The sequence below is a fragment of the Lonchura striata genome, chromosome 3, assembly GCF_046129695.1.
Source record: "Lonchura striata isolate bLonStr1 chromosome 3, bLonStr1.mat, whole genome shotgun sequence".
Lineage (NCBI taxonomy): Eukaryota > Metazoa > Chordata > Aves > Passeriformes > Estrildidae > Lonchura > Lonchura striata.
Genome location: NC_134605.1, coordinates 70,352,183 through 70,376,279, shown reverse-complemented (window position 1 = coordinate 70,376,279; position 24,097 = coordinate 70,352,183). Strand labels below are relative to the sequence as shown.

The window sequence follows — 24,097 nt, the reverse complement described above, 5'->3', positions numbered from 1 at the left end:
CAAAATTGGCATTCATTGCAATGCAACAGGACCCTTACTGATGTAAAAGGAGACTGTTTCTAACATTATCACAATTACAGATTAATTTTTAGAATTTTAATTGAATTAATAAGTTAATAAACTGTTGTGTCATCTAATCCTCTAATTTAACTTTTCTAAAAGATTACTTTTCAAAAACATAACCACAGCCATTAAGGTAATGAAATTTTACAAATATTAATTATATTACTGGTTATACATAGCAAATGTGAAATAAAAAATATCCTGTGGAATATTCAGAAAATGGAATGCTTCATTTGCTCAGGTGTTATTTCAAGGGCTACTTCTTGAGAACAATGGCAAAAGATGCACTTGCCAAGAAACTGTTCCACAGACACAAGCATCAAAAGAGACAATGAAAAGAGTACAATGCAGTAACTAGGAGATTCACTAGCATCATTCCACAGTTTTATCATCATCATCAATATCATAAAAGCTGTTGCCTCTAAGGACAGCAGAAATGCTCAACAAAAGTTTTACAGCAGTAGTAGGAAAAATTTGATTGCCAGGTACTGATTCCAATGGATTTTAACCTTTTATCTCTAACACACAAGATTTTTCTCCCTCTCCTAATGGCTCAATACTTTCACCAACTATTACAAAAATTGCCTTTTTCCTAACAAAGGAATTTCACATGATTGTCAATAAAACTTCAGTAAATAAATATTATTAAAAATCCAGTGTTTGAGAACATTTGGAAGAAAAAGCAATACATGTTCATTAAATGAACATAAAGTTTGTTTCAATTACCATCTCTTTTATGTTTTACTTTACAGTAAATGAAATCTAATTTTACCTCTCAAAGGATATGCAAATTAGTACATTTTGGTGCCATCTAAATATAATAATTATAACACATAACACTTTTCTTCATTATGATTAATACGTAATTATCAATTATTATGTATTTCTTAGTACTGAGTGTGTTTGCATTCTCCAGTAAAGTTTATGCTAAGTTGTATGACAATATTCAGTATGTATCTCAATATTTTAAGATATAGAACTGCTCATTTAGGGTTACCTAAAGAAGAGTTTTATTATGTAATAATTCAATCATGTTAGCTGTGTTTTCCTGTGTCATCTCCCATTAGTTTAAAGGTTCAAAAGCATTGGACTTCGTTCTTGGTTTTCTTCTCCCCCACGAGTATCCAGACAAAGCAGTGTTTCTTAAGTGTATTTTTCCATAAATCAGTTCAGAGCTCTTTAAACTTACCTATATTTTTCAGTAGTGTCTGTTTTCGAGACATGCCCCTGTGGCACTCTAAAATACTAAATTAAAACAAAAATACTCAACAATACAGATACTATCCTACTCCCTATCTTGTCCAGTACATCGTCATCAAACAGTGCCTCACGGGAAGGTACACCAAGACAGACATGAAAAAGTGCTTCAGAAAAGCTCTTTAATCAGCTCTTTACATAAAAATTGGAAGGTTTATTTTTCTTCTGTTTTTTCCCTCAAGAAGACAACATAATTTTCAAACTTCATAAACTGTTTGTTAATCTAATTTGATCCAATCTGATCTCTGCTTCTCACCAAATTCCTGTCACCCAGCTGCTCTGTAAGCTGATAATTTTAAAGATACTCATCTCCAACAGCAGCTTATACTAGGGAAGAAAAAGAAATTCAATATGTGAGCAAAGACAAAGAGTTAAAAACAATTAAAAATACATAAAATATTCAAAATGGTTTTATCACCAGCTTCAGTTTTCTGTATGAATATTGTAATTGGGAGCAAACATGTTACTTCTGGTTCTCAATGTTTCTCCATGATTTTTTCATCCTGCCTTCTCTGATCAATAAAGCTACTGAATCCCAGAAGGAAAATTCATGTTTTAGAGTTCTCTGATTATGTTATGTAAAACATAATAATAATATATGCTGTAAACATACTTAGTAGATATTTATGGTTAAAATCTTCCACTAGAGATAATAAAGAAGAATCTCTTTCAAAATAACTTTCATTGCCCTGAAAATAATTCATCTCCACTACATTTAAGAAGGAGGACCTTCTACTTACCTCAAACAAAATGCACTGTTCTGAGGGATGGTAATTTGAATCTACTACAAGTCAGTAGCTGCTAATGGTTGCGTTTACACTAGCAACTATTAACATTTAGTTTCTATTTTAAAAGGGCATTTCTTGGCAGATTCTTGATGGAGGTTTCTTTTTTTTTAAAAGTTTATGTTCTTCTCTTGACATCATTCAGGGAAAGAAAAAGTCTGCTACAAGTAACACCTTTGTTAAATGACAAAATTGACAAAAATGACAAAAATGACAAATGACAAAAATTAAAATTGTAGATTCTAACCTGGCTTGTTTGTCAATGCTCAAAAATGTCGATTTACATCAGAAGAGCAACTGGCATAATTTCAGAAAGAGGGTATTCTCCATATCCTGCACTGTACAGCAAGGTTGCTCAAGGTCCAACCTGAGTCTTTCCCATAGGACCACAATTGATGATACAGAAGTAGAAACCATAGTTCATGATAAACAGTTCTTATCTGAAGTGCAGGGCACCTTCAGGTGGTTGCAACAGGAAGACATAGGAGGACTTAAATTAGTAACTTATTGATGTTTATGTAAACACAAGGCTTATTTGATAAACAACACACTTATGCCTTTAGGAATACACAAACTTAACATAAGGAAATTGATCCACTATGTAAGTACTACATCTGTGTTACTGTTTATTTATGAACAAATAATACTTAATAAAACAAAGCTCTACAATGTGGTCTTCTGGCAGAGCTCTGCATTGACAGATAAGATTCTTAAATCTAATTCCAAGCTTTCAGGCTGTAGATTTTGGAGTGTCTCTGTGAAGAGTTTAATAATTTCAAAAGAATTTACTGAATTACAGTGGGGAAAATTGAGTAAATTCTTAAGATTTCAGTAAGAACTACAGAGAACACTACCATAACACATACTTCACTATTTTGGGGTAGGCTTTTTCTTCTTTTGGGGAGGTTTATTTTTTTTGTCTTGTATATGTTGGGTCTTGGTGGTTTTGTTTTGGTTGTTTGGCTGGTTTGTGGGTTTTCTTTCTTTAAATACAAAGGGATGCCCTCTTATCAGTTTCTGAAGTTACAGGAAAAGCATTTGCAGATTATTTAATCATTTTCCAGCCATTGCACTAAAATGCACCATTTCAGCCTTCTAAAGTTCTACGCATCACTCTCGGTTTTAATTATGTCTTTTAAGCACCTTCTCTATAGTTTCGTAAGACAACTGACAATTCAGATGCTCAAGGAAGCACCAGCTTTAATGCTGTGACAGACTTCTTCCAACTTCTGTTACAAACACTGAAAAAGCACATTATTTGATAATATCTTGGTCAGTATCCACATATCACTTGTGGTAAAATACCCATATCCCACATGCATGTGACAGGTGACAAAAATGCCAATTAATGTTTCTCACTTTTGCTATGTTTGCATCTGAATGCCAGCCTAAATATATTATAGGAAGTAGAGGTTACTTAAGCAGAAATCAAAGACAAAACAAACACTTTTTGCTATCAGAGTCAAAGAGGGACTTCTATTCAAAAGATTTGCTTTCAGCAATTTCATCTCCACATCCTTGGCTAGGCAAAGCAAGACAACAAATGTTAAAGACATATTGTCTTTAGAGGCAACAAAGAACCATCCATTAAACAGATTCTTTTACACTTAATAATTTATTAGCACATTTATTTAAAACTGCTTATGGTCACATATCCCACAGAATAGCTGGGAGGTACCCTATTTTGTTAGGCAAACATAATTTACTTTTCCATCACTTCCACACCTACATGTTTACAATGACTTCCACATATATATTACATATATCTTGTCACAATCCTAGTATCAGAGCATTGCAACGTCAAAATGAGAAAACCTATCAGAATAACCCTGTCATCCCATATAAACACACTCTAATCCAGTAAATCAGCACATCATCACACATTACTCCATTGTTAGTTAAGTAGCAAAACACAAGCATGCCCTTACTTGCCAAAGGTTCACCATTCCACTGATGACATAACAACTACTGAAAGATCCTAAACCAATTCATCTTTGGGCTCAATTCTGTTCTAAAATCCATGTATTAGCAATAAACAACCTGCTACAGGATGCAGTGCTGAAGTAAGGTTTTATCCATATAATTTTCTATCAACAACATGATTTATCAAAGCAATCAGCAGGCCAAGAAGAGCCACCATCCAAGTAGTTTATATAAGGTGATCAAAAAGTTAACGTGAATGTACAAAAGAATTGTTAACACATCTGATCTGACCAATCTAATGCTTTGTACTGTAAAGGCTTTTGAAGAAATTAGTGTTAATTTTCAACAGTTTTTATTAACTTAAAAGATGTATAACTTTGCCATGATTACAAAAATGTAGCACTTGCATCTGCCCTTCAATATTTTAAGCCTCAGTTGATACCAATTTTGTGTTCATAATTAATGTGCCATGATTTCACAAAGCAGAAAATGAGAATGTTTTCTTCTGAATTGTTATGTATTCAAAAAACAAAATTTGCAATGATTTTGTAGTAGCACAACAGCAGAGTTTACCTTACAGAAGGCTTTCTAACTGACATTTAAAGCAATCTGAGTCCTTGTACCTCAGAAACCAAAAATCATAAAACCCAAAACACCACCCCAAAACCTTTTTTAGCATAACTATAGCAAACTAATCAGAGATATGAGCTCTAGTTTAAAAGAAAACCCCAAAACCACAAACCTTGAGCCTGGATTCTTGTTAACATCATTACAGTAATATTCTATAACAGTAGCAAGAAGAAGAAAATTACTACGAATTAACAACAACAATTCCTATATTTAATGTTATTTAAAAATCAAAGTGTTACCTAAGGCAATTACCTTGCAGCCTTTTAATATCTACAGGGAAAAGCCTAAGGGAAAATAATTGACTTTGCTAATTTTACCCTTGGCAATTATAAAATAGCTCTGCATTTCATTACGACTACAGAATTTCACATCTAATTGTCAGCCCCGAGAGAAGCAGAGAGATAAATGCATCATACACAAGCTCACAAGAATTTAACAGACAATAAAATTATCCTGGTAGCAGTGAGTTCAGTTATGTAAAAAACCCCTTTAATTTAAATTCTGGTCTACACAATAGCTGTGCATGTCTATGGAGGCAATGGCTACCATGGTCAGTACCATGCATGATAAAATGCTGCTCATTTCATTAGCCAATTTGCTAAATGCCAGCAAAAAAAGCAGTACTGTGATTTTTACTTTTTACATCAAAGAACACAAAACATTATGAAGGAAAAAAGTCACAGTTATTTCACACTGCTAAAAAACAGATGCCAGATTTGAAAATTCATCATTTACAAAAGAATAAATACAGTATGTTTAAATCATTGCACCTGTCAAGAGATTTCTATAGCTTGTATTTCAATTTTTCTAACTTTGCTAGTAGGGTTAGACGTATGAAAAAGAATAATTTACTAAGTCAATCAGTTTCCATAATGGCATCCCACTTATCGTATGTAGAAGCTATGAAAGTATTTAGATGTCAGAAAAATGAAAAAAAGTGCTAAAATGTTTTGGCAGAATTTTCCAACATGCAGTATAATGATTGCTTTAAAAAAAAAGAAAAGTATTTCTTTGCACTTGTGCTTCATTTCACTGTAGGCTTGCTTCCTGGCAAGTCTTCAGGGATTATACATTCCTGCTGCAATACTTAATGATGTACTAAATGCAAAGTAATAGTTGCTACATTTTGTAAAAGTTTCCTCTTATGCTGAAACAGAAAATTGATGTAGGGTTAAATCCTTTAGTCTGTCTTGAGAAACTTACAGGGTACTAAAAAAAATGGACTGATAGAAATTAATAATAATCACTAAAATCAGTTACACCCCATTTTGGTTATGGCGTGCACTATATAAACTTTTTTTTCTAATACTTACTCCAAGTTAGCACCATAATGGCTTAACACACTATTCCGGTAGATTGACATCTAATTTTCTGTCTCTTCTCTGGAATCTCAGCTCTGTGCTAGAAAATGACACTACTTCTAAGACAAACTGTCATACTCATGATCAAAGGAGCACAGAAATACTCAACTACCACAAGGAGATTTTACATGAGAATCCAAGAAAATAGACTACTTAAGCTGACAATTACAACAATGCTGATTATTGACAATTGCACATGACAAACATTTATTTTACATTACAATATGGCAGCAATCTTCAAATGTGTGAAAAGCACCTCTGCGAAATGTACTGTTTCCTGTTTCCACTTAGCACTTCAACAATACATGCAGTTAGGTGCTACACTAGGCTGGCACAGGGATGCCCACGAATCCCTCTCCACCACTGGAAGTTTTAAGCACAAGCTAGATAAATGTGGGTCAAGAGTGATTTCGTGTAGCTGATCCTATCTGGCGAAAAGAAGAACCAACTAGAGAGAGGATCTCAATGTCTCCATCAGTCTCATTTTCTAAGATAATACATATACACAAACTGTTTCTCAGCAAAAACATCTCCCTGTAAAGTTTCAAATGGTTTGGGCTAAGCAGCTGGATTGCAGCTGTCCTTTACAAGCCAGTACATCCACATTAGTAGGGCAATCCAACATTCAGGTGTATCCACATCCCTAAAATATTAAAAGCAAAAAGTCACCTGAGACAAAGCAGTAAAGCCTTTTGCTCCCCAAATTATCTAAGACAGAAAATCTTTCACAAAGCACAAAGTAGAAGAAAATAATAAATCAAGCATGTTTTCAGCTGTGAGTTTACCAGAGGTGTTGTAGCCTGACATGTCATAAAGATGCCACTGTATATGCCTTAAATCCACCAAACTGACCACCCATCCATTACAACAGTGCTTCAGAACGTATACTAAAGACATCATCACAGTAATTCTATGGGAGACTGTTAAACATGTTCACAGCAGCAGCCTCTCAAATTTACAGCCATAACAGTAAGCATGCTGATTCTTAAATGATGCGCCACATATACATATGTAACTGCTGATTTTTAGGGGGCCTCTCTTTCAAAATACTTGTTAATATTTACTTGCTTTGGCACTAGAGGATTTTTTTTTCTTTTTACCTTGGTATTCTGCAACTGTGCAAGGCTTGTGCAAGCATTTGCTAGAAGAAAATCTCCACTCAAAACAGCCATTTTATTCCCAAACTGCATATCCTTCAGTGGGCCATCGCAGGACTTGAGCTCACCAATGTTTACTATGCCACGATGCACCAGAAAGGCAGTATGGATCAGCTCCGTAATCTCAGCCAGACTTCTCTGACTGAAAGGAAAAAAAAGCACAATTACGTTTGATGCTATGAAAAGAACAGAGATTCTTAGTGAAAAAAGCCAAACAACTGCATGATGCTAAACAGGTATTTTATTAATTATCATGTAGCTCTTCTATGTACTTCTAGAAGCCACAGCCAAGAGGTGTTACACACAGAAAACTGTCACTAGGTATTTCCAGGCAAACCACAGGTACCACAGGCTCCACTTGGGGGAATGCTGCCCTTTGTTTGAATTCTTTCACAAAATAAAGCAAAATAATCAATATAGTCCTCATGGTGCTTTCTTTTTTCTGTTTTGTCTACCAGAAGCTTGAGGGACACTGACATGAAGAAAATGCCAAGCAGGAAGCAACGATGGAAAGAAACAAAGGACATATCAGCAGGGGAGTCCTGAGCAAGCCAATCCAAACAATGTAAGAATGCTGCAGTAAATGACTGCTCAAATTAGAGTTAAATTAATAACAGAATACCTTGCAGTTCAATACTACCAAAGGGGATGGGTTCAGGCAGGAGAGGAAAAACAGCTGAATGTTTTAGAACCATGTACTAATGATATTTCTCTGGTGGTTTTAGTCAGAAACAGCAAAGGTGACTGTCTAGCAAAGGGGCCAATTTTATTGGATCGGTTTACAAATAATTTCTTAGTCCAATACATGGTGTAATACATTCTGGGTTTAGGGGTTACAAATCCCTATGAGAGGCTTGCCACAGAGGTTATTCCACAGAGGTTTGCTCTCTATTCTAATTTTTTGGAAAATGCAAGAAAGGAGTCAGTAGCCCTCTCCTCCCCCATCCTCCCACAATGCATCCCTGTAGCCCTCAAAAGTGACTGTCTCTAAGAAGCCCAGAGATGTCGCCTTAGCTCAGAACAACAATGGGGTGTTGAACAGACAAAATAACTGAGCAGAGCCAAGGGGCGGGGGAAACAGAGCAATGCACTGGAGCATCCTTTTAATGCTACATACACACTCTTACAAAAACTCCCACACATACACATCTTCTCTGACATGGAGATTTCACATATGAGCAAAATGCAATCCATGTCTGCAGCTAAACAGATGACTAAAGGCCTTAAAGTTCTATTTATTTACAACATAGTACAAAAGCATCTTATGCTCTCCATGCTTATTCAGAAGTGGCCAAGCACTGATTCATTGAGTAACCAAACTGATCCATACCTTTACATACAAAGATACCTGCTGGTACATGCTCAGGTTAGATTCTGCCGCAGCACAGTGCTGAGCAAATGAATTCTGTTTCCTCTGGACAGTGCACACGTGCTCCAACTGCCCCAAACCATATTAATCTAAAGTAACCTTCTGCCCCAAGTATATGTGGCCTGTGAACAGCCCCAGCAGCAACTGGTTCAGGGCAGTGGTCCGTGCCAATTAGCAAGAGAGAAGAGATGGGCCGGTCACATGGCCTGGGCAGCACACAAAAGGCAGAGGAGATGGAGGGAGAGGATAAATAGAGATTCCCGATGTATTTTGCCATGCACAAAAAAAAAGAAGCTGATTTAAAAGCTGCCTTTATAATTTGCAAATTGTTGGCTCCATGCAGACAAAACCAATTCAAAAGCCAGTCATTCTCCATGTAGACAATAAATCTGAAGGTTGAGGCTGCTTTTCAAAGACGCGAGGGAGAAACTCGCACAACCCAGCCGCAGTATTGTAATCACGCTTGGCTCGGCTCTAACAAAGGGTTAATAAATGTTCAAGCTCGGAGAAAAAGACTAACAAGACATCCCGATGCTCCTGCTGTCATTGTCAGGGCAGCCCTTGGAGGAAATGTCCGTATCAATTCGGTTTATCAGATGGACAGCTGATCAACATTAAACAGACTTGCTCTGGGCAGATTGAGCCGAGCTACCTGTTATGAATAGCAATGAGAGCCCTCCGCTCCCGCTGCCGCGCTCTGCCATTTCCGACTGCCGCAGATCCCAGGACATATGGGGATCCCTAGTGACGAGCACATAAAGCTGCAGCTAACTCAGGCGACGGCTCATTTCCCCCAGCTGAAAGCAGGCATTAATATCCTGAGGAGACCAGGCCCGCCTCTGTGACCCCCAACTATTGAAGCAAAACAACGACTGTCCTATTTCTTCATTTAATAAGCTCTTAATGAAGGAAATCAAAATCCCCTCTTTGACTTCAGCATCACTCTTCATGAAAAGGTTACACAAATACATCAGTATCATGCTTTCCACATGCTCAGGATCTGGATGTTTTAATTTCTTTTTCCATAATCTGTTTGTTCTTCAAATAGTTCTTTGCATTATTTGTGCTAACAAGAATAATATTAGGCAGATAATCTATGTCTAATTCTGATCTTTTCCACTCTCTCTCCCTAGCAGACTAAAAATACGAGAATCAATGCTATTGCAGAAATCCCAGGCAATGCATTTTTTAATGCTTTTTGTGATAATCCCTAGAATACCCAGGAACAATAACAAGTGCACAATGCTGCAGATACAGGAGGATCCTTGACGTGACTTTGTGAAGACCAGTAGCTAATGAATAAACACTGCTGTTATGAAATTGCTGCTAAATGGCTGAAGAAATATGATACACAGCTTTCTCCATCTGAATACAATTCAGTGATTAAAAAATTTTGTATTTGAAAGCAGCCAATCCCAACACACAAGGGGAAAAAAAGCAATACTGGACTTAGAAAGAGGGCAATGGGATGACAAACTCTGACTGCCTCCATCCTGTTGTCACACCAGAGCCCACAGTCACAAAAAAAAAGAAGTGGGTGCCGCAAGAATTACCTGTACTTACCTTGGTACAAGGTAGTACTGAGAAAAGAGTCAACATTTCTAAACACACAAAGTTCCTAAATGGAAGCATGCTAAGAATCAGGAAAACTTTATCACCAAATGCTACCATACTTCCGTACCTTTCACTACTGAAGCAAGAATTCCCTGCAAACCACCACCAAAGTTCCTAATTTCAAGTCCTACTCTAAAAAGAAATAATAAGATTCTGTAAAACATATGATAAAAGAGACATATTAAATAGTACAGTTGTATTGAAATTGAGTTAGTACACCTTTCATTATCAGCTAACCATCATAACTACACCAGGCTTCTCAAGGGATGACAAGCTATGAAAAAGAAATATTTAATAATTTAAAATGTCATTTTTAGGCATTTTCACAGAAACGGGCCAGACTTAAATTAGCCACTAAAAACCGTAGTTAAAAATTTTTGAGGCAACCACAATGAACAAAGATAATGAAACTGATAGATCAAAAATACTGTAAGAACTCTTATCATTGAAGCTTTGAATTACAGTGACTAACAGTACACACTCAAGATTTGAACATTTTCTTTGTGATTGTCAATTCAACAGTTTCCCTTCAATACAAAAAGGATTGATTTGGATGAAAAGCCTTACATTCAGGACTTTAAAAAAATTAAAAGTATCAGTATCCATTCCATTTCAGTGACAACTATAATAATCTTTATATACACATACCTATGAATTTGAAATAAAAAGAAATTGTGTCTTTAATAGAAAATTACATATGAAAAAGCATTAACTAAAGAATTAAAGTAATTATTTCAGGTACTGACTATGTATTTGGGCAGCATTTGGTATCCAATTTTACATTTTTTTTGAACACTGAACAGAAAGAAAAGTTCTATGAAGACAAGAAGGTGCTTAAACTACATTCAAGTTGATACTGTATAGTCTGGGTACTAGCTGATGCTGCACCAAGACAGTTCACTTAGTTACAGCAAGAAAGCGAAGTGATTTTTACAGTTCTTTTTCCCATTCACCTGTCATAGTCAATGCCATGGTAAATAAACCATGATTAGAAGAACAATGCATAGTGAGTAACAAATAGCATCATAGTGATGGAAAGTCTCATTCCCATCTTCTGTATATATAGTTTCTTTCATAAGAAATTAAATGGCAGTGGGGGCAGGTGTTTAGGCCAGTCAACATGTATGGCAGATGCTGTGATTTCATTAACAGGGAAAATTTTCAGGGTAAAGTGGCAGATTTGAGAAGAGTACCAAATATTCACTGCATTACCGTGACTCGTATCTGTTAAAAGCAGAAAACATCTACCAACTCCTATCCTTTAACAAGGTTAGAGACCAGGATTTCTCTGGTCCTAAGACATAGGACTGTCTTCTACCTGAGGGATAAATCAAGTTTAAAGACATCAAGTCTATGAAGTTTGTTGAATATGCTGTCTTATTGCATTCCTAACAACCAGTTTATTTTTAAACTGGCTACATATCCTACCTCTTTCATCTCCTTCCCTTCCTAGTATCACAAAGTTTTTGAAGTAAAATTTCTATCAATGCTCCTTCATGTATTTTTCTTAATTTATTTTTGAAAATATCTTTTCACTCTCTGTCTCCCCCACCACTGATTATTGCTTAGGTTATTTTCTATAACTTGTCTTAGTAAGATCTTCCCTCAGCCTATTATAGGATTTGAAAATGTTTTCTGATTTTTAGTGAGCAGACATTCACTTGAACTTGGCAAGCCAGTTTCCCTAAGTATTGTAGGTGGTTGGCAGTGGAGAATGAAAAGCCTGACTGGAAGTCAGGGTCCTGGTCCCTTCCGTAGCGTAGGAATTTTGAAGAAGGGTTTTTGCAGGTCTTGGCTTCATTGTTAGGGCTACTGCAGAACAACCAATTCCCATTTTGTACTCCAGACAGCAATATGCAAGTGAACCAATTTGTATTAGCTTCTGACTAGTGCCACTGACGCGGCCACCAGTGTGTCACCACAGCATAGCCAGGAGCCCTCCAGCCTGGGAGCCAGCTACCCGTACCAGCCTGCAAGAATCCACACTTGCACCACCATCCCCAGCAAATCGAAGCCCTAGATGCTGAACTTGTGTCTGGCTTGCTCCTATAATCAGCATCAGTGGCCAGTGATCACAACCTATAGCACATTGTCCTTGGGTTGGGTGGCCTCATCATGGCAACTCCTTTTTCAAGTTACACAGCCCAAAAGAAAAATAATCCCAGCCTGGAAACAAAAGCATCAATTATGGAAAATAGGTGAGAGAATCAAGACAAAGACCTGGTAAGGATTACTACCTCAAGCTCGGTTTAAAAGGAAAGTGTTAATCTGAAAAGTCAGAAGGAAAATACCACCAGAATCACTAAGTCAAACTGATATTTTCCATTTCCCAGAGGAAGGCATGCAGGCTGGGACCAATAGAGGGAATATCAAGAGGAAACTTGCCCAGTAAGAAATACCTAGCTACTGCAAGATCCAGAAACCACTGACAATGCAGCTGTGTGAACAGTGAGGAGCAGGTGGGCTGGGCTGACATGGTTAAGAATCCAGATGCACTTGCTGTACAGACAAATCTTGTCATGTTGGGACTTCATTAGCAAGAAGGATACAAAGGACATTCTGCAAGGGACAGGTATTAAAAGAACAGTGAAATGTGGTGGCAGGCCTAGGTATGTTTTTTAATCCCCATAAACCAGGACATGTGAAACTTAAATAGCTTTGGATCTTATTTCAGTTATTACAGATTTCATAAGCACTAGAAACTGTTAGAAAGGGAGATATCAATTACTTTTCCTGTTCTCAGAGATCTGGAGATCCTTCCTACACTGCTAGAGAAGAAACAAACTTGAGACATGAGCCAGTACTTACGTAAGTATTGTTAAAAAAATAGCTTTACAGCTTAGGTTTTATGGCTTTTTTATTTTTTACAGGAAGGATGGCTAGCTTAACCTAACTAACTAACTAAAGGAAAAACCATGAGTGTTCACCTAAAGATAGAAAGAAAAAATTAGTAAGTTTTCTGGAAAAAGACTTCTTGGATTACTTGAACACTGGTGCCAAAAATCAATAATAAAATTGAGAGCTACTAATTTATAAGCATATTGTCAAACTTATAAAATCACATATCATAACCACATTTTAAAATCAGTGATTATCCCTATGGGAAGAGTCACATTTCCAGAGAGAAGTAAAGCTGTCAAATACAATATTGTGTTTTTATAAAGCAATTATCAAGATTTAAACTTCTAATAAAAGACAGGTTGAAATTCCAGTTGGTATCTCCTATAGACTATATGAACAGCTATGTAGACTATATTAAGTACTTAATCAAGTAACAGCACAAGCTAAGATGTTTACTTCTTCAGAGACCTACTTCTCTTATTTTGTAAATAATGATGCATATATTCAGTGTTCAGTATGCTCATGCAATAATGTATATTGGCAATACATAGGTATATTGACAGTGTACTGACACTAGTTGAATTTCTAAAAGGAATTTTGCTAGCTAGAGAAATGTTGCATTTAACCTGAATTCTCTTTAGTAAAGATTCTATTTGCTACAAAGACCTCATATCAGAAAAATCTAGGTACAAGTGAACATGAGTTCAATACATGTCTTATATGAAAACAATATAATCTAAACCTATATACAAACATTTTTTATAAATATGACAGATAATATTCACAGGCATATCTTATACATGATCAATACTTTCAATTATAAAACAAGTTGAATTAGTTAGATAAATTAAAAAGAAAAATATGAATACTTTTTGGAAACTCGTTATTAATATTTCACTATATGACCAAAGAGCCACAAATCCCCAATTAAAAAGACTAAGCTGATTAAAAACTAAAACAAAAAGCAAAAAAATCATGGTTTAGACAAAGCTGAATCAGCTATAATTCCTTCTCTATCTAGCTTAGACAAACTGATAGGAACAAACACAAACCAGAGAAACTAAGCAAGGAAGAAAATTGATAAAGAACTGGATGGGAAAATGCAGAGATGGAGAGGGAGCTGAGCAACAACAATTTAAAAATGGATATACTAAAAAAGCCTCAAAACCAAGAACAACTTTAAGAACTGCATTGGTCCATTATGTAAGGTTAGGCAGAAACAAAACTGCATAAAGGTAAGGCACTATAAAAGCCTATTATATCAGCCCAGAAGTGAATATTGGTCATGAACAGCAGGCAGTGGGTAAGATTTTACAGTTAGCATGTCCAGAGAACTTAGCAGACAAGGCAACAGAAAAGGATTAACACAGCTAATAAACAGCAAAGAGAGTGAATCATCCTCAATACATATTCAGTTGAGCTGGTTCAATATGCTTTATTCAAGTTAAAATATGCAATGCAAAAAAAAAAAAAAAAGATCAATCAAAAGATCTCAATGCAGACCACAGATATGCAGGACGAGAGACTCTTTCAAGAAGAAAGCACCCAAAGTTTGGAAAAGGGTGGAAGGAAGGTAAAGGAACAGGCCATCCAAGATAATCAGCTAAGATACAGAATTCAACGACATACATACAACATACAGAATATGGTCAAATAGACCAGTAGGATCCACAGATGATTCAAGGGAAGAATATTAGTAAAAGTAGTTTCTGATACCAGTAAAAATCTGAGTTTCTGATGCCAGTAAAAATTATCGCTTGAAAACTTCAGTCAATAAGAATTTGAGAAAGTATGACTTCCCAACGTTTTTGTCCTAACAATCAAAGCAAAGAAAACAGATGAAGTGAGGAACAGAACCTATTTTATGCATGGAGAAGGCTGATATTAAATCAGTAGATTTGGTCACAGATATTCAAAGAAAGTTTAAGCATCTACACTACAGAAAACAAAGCATCTACATTACAGAAAACAGAATATGCTGATTATCAAGCAAACATAAAATAAGATCCAATAGCCTGAACCTAAGGAAATCCAAAAAGAATAAAGGGAAGGCACTTTCCAAAATCTCTTACAAAGAGCAGCAATGGATTCTCCATCAACAGTGCCATTGAAGGTAACACCTGATGAACACCCATTGCACAAATATTAAAATTTATTAAAGTTGGGGGAATCCTATATTTTGTAAGGCAGCCAACATGACTACCAGAATGGTATTTCTTAGTTATTCATATATGAATGAACAGTGAAGGCAAGGAAAGGCAACTTTTCAGAAAATAAACAGAAGATGACTAGATTTAGCAGCATATGTTGGTTCCTCTATCTGAAAACTTACCATTGGCCAGAAGCCCGTTTTCCTTTAAGGAGGTATAAATACTTTCAGCACTAAGATTTACAAAGGCATTTATTTCAGCCACCTTCTTCAGGAGAAACACCAAAACCAGAACCATTCGGCCCATTAGTTACCTCCCACTCCCAGTGCACGAGCACACACAGCTGCCATCGGGCAGGGAAACTCTTCTATTATGCCAGGTATATTAATTCTGTCTTAAAGTGCACAGAAAATAAATATTTCAAAATATATTTGAAGCAAGTTCTGCAAGAGGAAACAACCTACATTCAAGATTCATGTCTGTCTTCACATATTTAGGTATTCACACTAGTAATGCAGTACTAACCTGGGAATACATACAAATATTCCCACTAAGAACAGGAGATAAATAAAAACAGATTTTCTACAAAATTATTTTATGGATATAAGGGTGTGTGTTTTACATAAGTATACATATTTTATTTAATTACAGTTTTCCATATAACCATTAGGAGGTTCTAGTCATGCAAGTCACATTTATTAAAGCCAGCATGTCAAATAAGAGTTGACAATTACAGGCTATATCAATACACATTATGCCAGATGGTAATGAGCCATACACAGAGGGCCAGCCATCCAAAATAATCACACCATTTTCCACAGAAATGTTGAAGAGGTTATGGTTTATTACACAGTGCTCATTAGATATACAGTGGCAGCATTAGCAATTTTTCCTTCATTTGTGTCTCATTTAAGACTCTGCCCCCACAAGCCCATTCAAATTAGTACACAAGGTTAAAATCATTATGGTCAGTGGGAGAAAAAAAATAAAGTTTTATTTTTATTTTACAGTAATGGTAGATCAAAGGTCCCTGGAATCTATTATTCTCTCAATTATTATCTAACACAGGATACTAAAAGGAATGAAATTCACTTTCATTTGCTGTGAAGAAAGATAACGGATTTTAAATGGGTAAACTTGATACTTCTTAATTAAAAACTTTAAGTGAAAACAACAGGTTGTAACACAAAGTGACAAAAGTCAGAAAACGAAAAGTTGAAACTGAACTTTCAGCCTTGGCTTTGAACTTTCTCATCTGCTTTTCAATCTGCTACTTTAACAGCATGGAAATATTTAAGTGTCCAAAAGGCAACTCATTCTTCACAGCAGGTGGAAAAAACAGTTGTCTCAAATAACTAGAGTGTCATCACTGAGAAAACACCTATAAGATGATATAAAGTACCTTTCTAGTCAGCTGCATGTGTTGACTTCCAGTTAGAAAATTAGAGTTGGAGACATTTATTTTCCTGCCTTTTTGTGTTTATAGATGGTATAGGAGTGAAAAGCTGTAACAAGGCAAAGTGAAAACTTATCAGCAAGGATGTGTTTTATTGCTTAAAAACATGTCAATGTGCCCCAAAGTCCAAGTGAGAGCCAGCATTTGGAAGTCATAAAACTGTGAAAGAGAGGAAGAACTTAAGTACTGGACATGCCACCTGACAACCCAACTACAGAGAATTGTCTTTCCAGGCCAAGCTCCCCTTTTGAAGCATGCAGTGCATCACTCAGAAATCTGGGTCTCCCATCAGGAAGCCACCGAGCTCTCAAGGCCAGGGCATCCTCACACCTCCTTCCTTGGCCACTCCTGCCGAGTTACTCTGTTGTTACACAAAACCTTGAATTATTCATTCAGCCAGATGGCAAAAGAGTGAAAAAAGTCAGTATGCAGGAGATTATTGGAGAGAAAGGTGGGACAGCTGGACTCCAAATCCCGCTCCTCTAAGTTAGTTACCGGGAGGGAAACAATATTACTAACTCAGGCATTCCTGACCTAAAAATCCTACATCCCTATATTTAGAGAAAATTTCTGAAAATTCAGACAGAGGAGTACTTTTACATCCTTCCAAATTCTCAAGAAAGCTAAACCTAGACTTCTCGCATCCTCAGTGAATGCTTAGCCACTGGCTAAAGAACATAAACCAATGTTAATGGCACATCTCCAATATGACAATCTACTTACAAAATTTCCTAGTTAAACAGACCAACAAATTTTATCTGCATTTTGAAATTGTTTGAAAGACAAAAAGCAAATTTTATTTAATATTGTCTTAGAAAAAAAATGTTTACAAAAGTAAAAAGAATTCCATTAATTCCAGGCAATGCCAGTCTTATGACAACTGAACAGGTACTCTGGTAAAAAAAATGTTTACTGCATTTAGTTAACAACAATATTTTGCAAAAAGGTCATCCTACTACCTGCCCTTTGTACAACTCATTTTATTACTGACAAAACCTTACTTACCCAAACAAGGTGGCACTTCTGCAGGCAGAAACCAAGCAAATATAAAGCAAATATTAAACCTGTGCAATGTGAAACAAATGCAAGCCCCTGATTCTTTATACAACCCTAAGGGCATCAGGCTAATTTAAAGGTCCAAACAGAACACAGAAAACATCATACAGAAGTTTTATAGAGTTATTTCTATGCTAAGTTTCTAGACAAGTCAGACTAAGTTTAAATTCTGCAATATTAATTAAAAAATGAACACCAGCAGCCAATTCCAAAAAAACTGCTCACAAGAAAGCCCACCTCTGTACAACTGCAACTGGTTTAGAAACAACAAAACTGGTGTTTCCTTAATACAAATGTATTATATTTCTAATAGTCAAAGATAAAAATAAGACATTTAAAACTGATGAGGTGAAAGAAAAGCAATCCAAGAGAAGTGTTTACAATGGAGTTAGAATGAAGGCCTTCCTTTTGGCTTACTGAAGTGAGCAAATTTTAGGTATTGTAAACAAGAGTCAAAAAATGGCAAGATATGAGGTGATCAAAAGCTTTGGCAGCAGCTGCTGTAGCACAGCTTTGGAAAAATGTGATAGTAAGATACACGATGCAAATATCAACAGACTCAGAACTGAATAACGTATGTTGACCAAAACCCTCGAAAGATGAGGTATGAACCAAAGGATTCATTTGTAGACTGAATGACCTTGCTATCACCACAGCAGAAACCAAAAGGAACATGATGATGGAGAAAATCACATATTTTGTTATGAAAATGACCAACATTCCTTTCCATATGATGGCAGCATGTGTCAGCCAGACTGCTTGTGGACAACACCCAGGGTGGCCATCCATCAAGGATTACCTGTATTTGCTCTATAGCCCCTCAACAACATGTATTCTCCAATTACATCTCATGCATCTATTCCATAAGAAATTTCACATCATGGTTTAAAAATAGTTTCAACTGCTCTGTAGTTTATTTAGTCAAAATATTTGAATAATTGCATTAAAATCAGCTAAAAAGATATGAAGGGAAATAAAAGGTCTCACAGGGAAATGCAAGAAACAGACTACTAACAATTAATTTTATGAACATAGTTTTCCCTACATTTTATTAGTTGTTCCTCAGCTCTGCAAGACTGAAGCATGTCTATAATTTCATTTGCAATTACTATGGGAGACAGTTGGAACCACTGTTAACAGAAACTTCCATTCCTGTGCACTGTCAGCTATCCTGAGACTGCCAGCTTGACTTATTACTACCAGTTTTTCCTCTGAAATCTCTATGAAGAGTTTGTCTGTAATTGTATTCAATGTAGCTGAAAGATAAGGTGCACTAACCTTGACATTAAATCTCTAGTACTAATGACACCTGAAATACATGGAACCTTTTTATGTGAGAGCAAAAAGAAGGTAACCTTTTTTATGCCATGAAGAATGAACACTTGATAAATGAGCAGTCCTGTTAAGAGAATAGATTGTTCATATGTCTAACTGTGCAAGAAAAAGGCATTAAAAAATAAAATGTGAATCACCAGAATAGAATGTACCAGGGTTGGGGTTTATTTTATAACTATATATATATATATTTTATCATGCTTATTTAACAATTACTGTGAATTCTGAAATACCCATAAATATCCAAGATACAGAGGGGATTAAAAAAATCCAAACATACTGGTTGCACAGCCACAGACAGCTCATACTATAAAGTAAACTTGTTGTATTCTGAACAGCTGTAATGACATTTCTGTTAATCAGCAATTAAAAGTATGGTTATCACATGTGCTCTCCTCTCCACTCCTGAACCTTCAGTGTTCAGAATTGGATAGGGACATTATTACCATACATTAAAATGTTTTTTTTATAGGAATACTTTCGCTTTTCATAAAGCAGAAGTATGCAGCAGATGGGTATTGCCTGCCATGTAGAGGGAAAGAGACTAATAGCTAAAGGGAGACAGCAGACTTCTCAGAGACCTTGCTCCTTACACCAGGTGTGTTGACAGAATTGCCAGCAGGGAAAGGATAATAAACCTTTTGGAGCAAGGCAACGACTGCTGCTTCTGGGACCATATCAGCATAGTAACAAGCATTTGGTGCTGTTGAGGTCTGCAAAGTTTTGTCATTATTATTCATATATACTTTATGCAAATAACATACAATGTGATATTGAGAAAAATGTGTCCTTTGATTAAAAAAATGACTTACTACTATATCATTGGCACAATTTCCATCTATTTTTACCTTATTAAAATATAAGGTATCTGAAAATTTCATGCTTTCATTTTTCAGTTCTTTTATCCCAGAATGATTCAATCTACACACTTTAAGAAGGGATAAAATGACATCAACCAATTCAAGCAACATTAACCCCAAGCAAGTGATGATGGAAAGACAGCTATATGTTAACAAGCCATCTTCAAGAACAAACTTTATTTCTGCAAAATTCCTACCAGAGTCCACAAAATAGGATCCTTTCCTGACTGCAGTTTTGCTATAATTTAATTTGCCTACTGGAACAACTATGAATGTAGCTGGACTTTTGGCACTGGTTTTGTTGCATGGATATCAAAAGCCAGAATGAAATTTCAGCTATAAGAGACTAAAGCAAGCTTTCCATGCAGCAATGTCTAGGTGAAACATAGCAATTACAAGAAAGAAATCAGAAATACTATATAGTATAAAATAGAACTTGTATATGTTTCTTCCCTTTCTGGCAATAACACATGCATAATTTATTTGGCCACATCTTCTCTTACCACAACAATGTACAAAAATCTGGCCAAGTCTTTGGAAAAATTAAAAACTACAACTCCAAATACTTAAATAAACTCCAGGAACTGGGTAATCAAGCTCACAAAATCCCATATATACCAAACATGCTCCATAATCATGTTGGCACTGCTGATCATAAGTTTTGAATTGCTACAAACCCTATAAAAAAAACCATTGTCTTTCTGATTTCTCTTTTGACTGCAATAAGCACCTTCTCAAATACAACACATATTGCATTCATATTCTTGAAATCTTTATCCCTAGGTCTCCAGCTCCGTATTCCTCTTCTCAAATCATCAATCACTCTTGTACTCTATGTACTTGTACACCCACTATTTTGCTGTCCAGGAACACAGTGCCCTGACTACACCACCAGCATATTATTACTGTTTTTCTTTTTTATTATTGTTTGCTCTAGAAGCATCTCAGAGCGGTAAAATTGCACATGGAAATCTACTAAAGGTTAAAGGCCAGATACCAATGAAGCCACAACAAATATTCATTCACTTAATGTGATTAGGGTCCAGAACTTGCCATTATTTCAAGTGGAAGAGAAAGAACATTGCATAATCTTTATACAGTCTCATATTCATATACATATACTCATGGAGTTCTCAACTCCACCCCAGCAGATGAAAAATATTTAATATTTTCAGTTACTTTATGTCAGAATACTGACCAAATCAGACTAAGAAAATAAATTAATTGGTGCAGTATGCCTTGTAATACTTAACTTCATATTGCTATAATTTTCCAAGAATTGCAGAGATGTGTTTTGAAACTGGATAACTGCATTGCAAAATTTGTCAAGAGAGATGTTAATAGGACAGAAAGATGATTGGTGGTACTTCAGTAGATAGAAAAGCAAGGGAAATACTTTGGGACTGTAGGACAAATAAATTATATAGATACACTCATTTAAGAATTTAGAGTGAAGCAATTGGTCACGTTGATGTCATAGTTCTGATGGATAAGCAGTCCCCAAAGCTGTCGTGTGCTTCCATCACAGCACTAGATTTTACTTGGGTGATGGTTGGAAATTTCTCTTCACAAATACTATTATATTTTTTGTAAAGGAAATGTGAAGGTTCACAAGTAGGAAATTGTTTCAAGGGCAAGGTTTTGCAGCAAACACAGTTCTAGTGAAGTGCTCTGGTGTGTGGCCATGCCATGTCCCAGGAAGGGTGTGCCATGCTTTGTTACCCACAGGTCACCTGGCCTTTCTTTGAAAAGCCCCCAGTGGGGTGAAAGGCAGGGCTTTGTTGCTCCCACAGCTGCTCCTGACTCACTGCAGAATTCCACCAGTGCTGCTCCTCTGGTTTTGAATGCTATGCTGCACATCGTGGCAGTCCAGTTCTCACTTCACAAGCAGTGGGAGGAAGAAGCTCCAAGAAAAGGGAGGGCTGGACAGACAGATAAAAGGCGCCATTACAACTTTTCCAAGGTAAGCCATACCTGCCTTGCTTTCTCTGATACTGAAAATTACTTTCTTTTTAAAATGGAAACTAAACACACTTAGTGATGTACATGCTGAGTTTACCTTGCTCAGCTATCTAGTGCTCTAAAAACTTATTTTGAACAAGATTTGAGCTATATTTCTGAACAGGCTTTGATCAGCTCTAATGCAGTGCCTTTTTATTTAACCTGCAATGTAAGGAGAAGACATTTTCTTGTTCAACATATAATTGCTGTATTTGCACATGCTAAGTATGCTGAAAACAATAAAAGTTAATGAAGAAAAGTACTGGTTGTAATGAATTAGTAATATTGTTAGATTTGTATTTGGAGTTGATTTTTATTGTTGTGGATGGAAGATGATCAATAGGAATATGTAATCAAGTTGTATGTGCTTTTCATCTCCTGAGACTCATCTTGTAAATGAGATGATGAATCTCACAGGATTTATCCTGGAGAGAAAAAAACTAAATAGAATAATTTAGAATAACTGCTCAGATTTCCTCTCACTAAAAGCTATGAGAAAGCTACCAGGGACTGAGAGACAAAATTACATATTTCTTTAAGATTATAAAAGACATCACTACTCATATTTTGACATACTTTTCCCATTATCTTTCAAACAATTTTGTCAAGAGCTCTGTACTTCTTAATGTACTTAGATATTTAATATTTTAGGACCATGCATTGTCTCTACCAGTTAATTAGCTAAGCTTCCAAAGTACTTGCTAGCTGGGATACTGTACCTTTGCTGAAAGCCAGCCTTCCAGATGATAGAAATAAGAACAGTAAATCCCAAAGGAAATCATTTTTATGATAAAGAGTCCTAATGTGCCCCAGTAAAGGTGAGGATTGATTGTTATGGCCTATTGTTACTATAATTAGAAGTCAAACACCAATTAGCAGTTCCATTAATAAGATTAATCTCTGCAATATCTGCAGCTGAGACCCAGGGCTTGTGTGCAATAAGCCAGTGTGAATTTAAAGTGCAACAGCTACACTGTACTAAAACTTCCAGGCTAAATACTTACATCACACAAAAGAGAACACCTCTGCTTTCTTTGAGTTTTGAGTTCCTACACACACTATTGATCTTACTACATTTTTCTAATTTAATACTTTTTATTTTGTTTAAACATGTTCTACCACGATTTAGCAGTCATTGATGGGGATAAGTGAAATGGAGCAAGATGTCTCCCAAACTTTGGTTCACAGCCACTCCCTCTGCATTGCACCAGGTCAAGGTAAATTTAATTTAGTTCCCATTACTAGTAAACCCAGAAAAGTAGTAACGGGAAAAAAAAACCCAAGTTCTTACAAACATGAAAGTACTTTTCACATGATAGAAATCCATTGTAGACTAAGGAATAATTTTTTTACTTGAACATATGAAGGTAAGAAACAGTCAAATCCAATCTCTGAAGTTAACACCCTATGCAGTTCAGAGTACAGAAATTGAAAGAAAAGCAAGATTTGAAATGAGGTGAAGAGTCACACACTTGTGCTTTTTGTATTTTTGTAGGGACCAAAATCATAATTTGTATGGTCTTTCTTTGGTTTTATTTCATTTGTGTTTTTCTTTTTGCAGTAACTCGCAAAGAGAATTTGTCCACAGACGCCTACACCATGCAAGGTAAAAAGAAGGCTTTTGTAAAATTTAATAGCAAGCAGGTTAAAGCAACCTCTAAGTGTCATTTACTTCAGCAACACAATAAACCTCACTACCTTCACCAAAATTTACTCATGTTTCCCATGGCTAATTAGCCAGGAGGCTTTGTAATGGATTTGTTTTTTCCTTTCTTTCTTTTAAACAGGGACTATCTAATTTCTTTCCATAGATAATCAAATGTAGATTAATGTGGAGACACATTCCAGTTAGAAAGTATTTAAACAACTGTTTAAAATTACAACTAACTTTAAATTTGTCTACAGTAGAAAGAATCTGCTGACAAAACTTCATAGGTAAGCTGAACAAATGAAGATACAGGTTACATAGTAAAAGACCTGCTTTCCCAGAGAGCATTGACCTGTTCCTAAAGCAAAAGGGAGCCCTTTGCTACTGGAGCCATCAACTCTGACTGGAGATGTGAGTTAACAGAGCATCAGCATCTCTCAGCTGTTTGGCTGCATTCACAAGAACAGGACAAAAGCTACTTGCCAATAACTGGAGCTCTCAGGGAATGCAGAGCCAAAGGTGCATATCCTAATGCAGCATTTATTCTGTTTTTCACTCAACGTGGAACACCTCTTACATCTTCTCAATTTC

The 24,097-nt window shown here is 36.0% G+C and overlaps 1 protein-coding gene across 3 annotated transcripts in view; it reads right to left on the bottom strand.

The window, feature by feature from the left end:
* PDSS2 (decaprenyl diphosphate synthase subunit 2) overlaps positions 1–24,097 on the bottom strand; it is a 111,105-nt gene that overhangs the window by 35,268 nt on the left and 51,740 nt on the right. For all 3 annotated transcript variants that reach the window (XM_021553810.2, XM_021553811.3, XM_021553813.2), the window contains exon 3: positions 7,120–7,318. In XM_021553810.2, the coding sequence (XP_021409485.1) occupies positions 7,120–7,318 (199 nt within the window). The remainder of the gene's footprint in view (positions 1–7,119; positions 7,319–24,097) is intronic.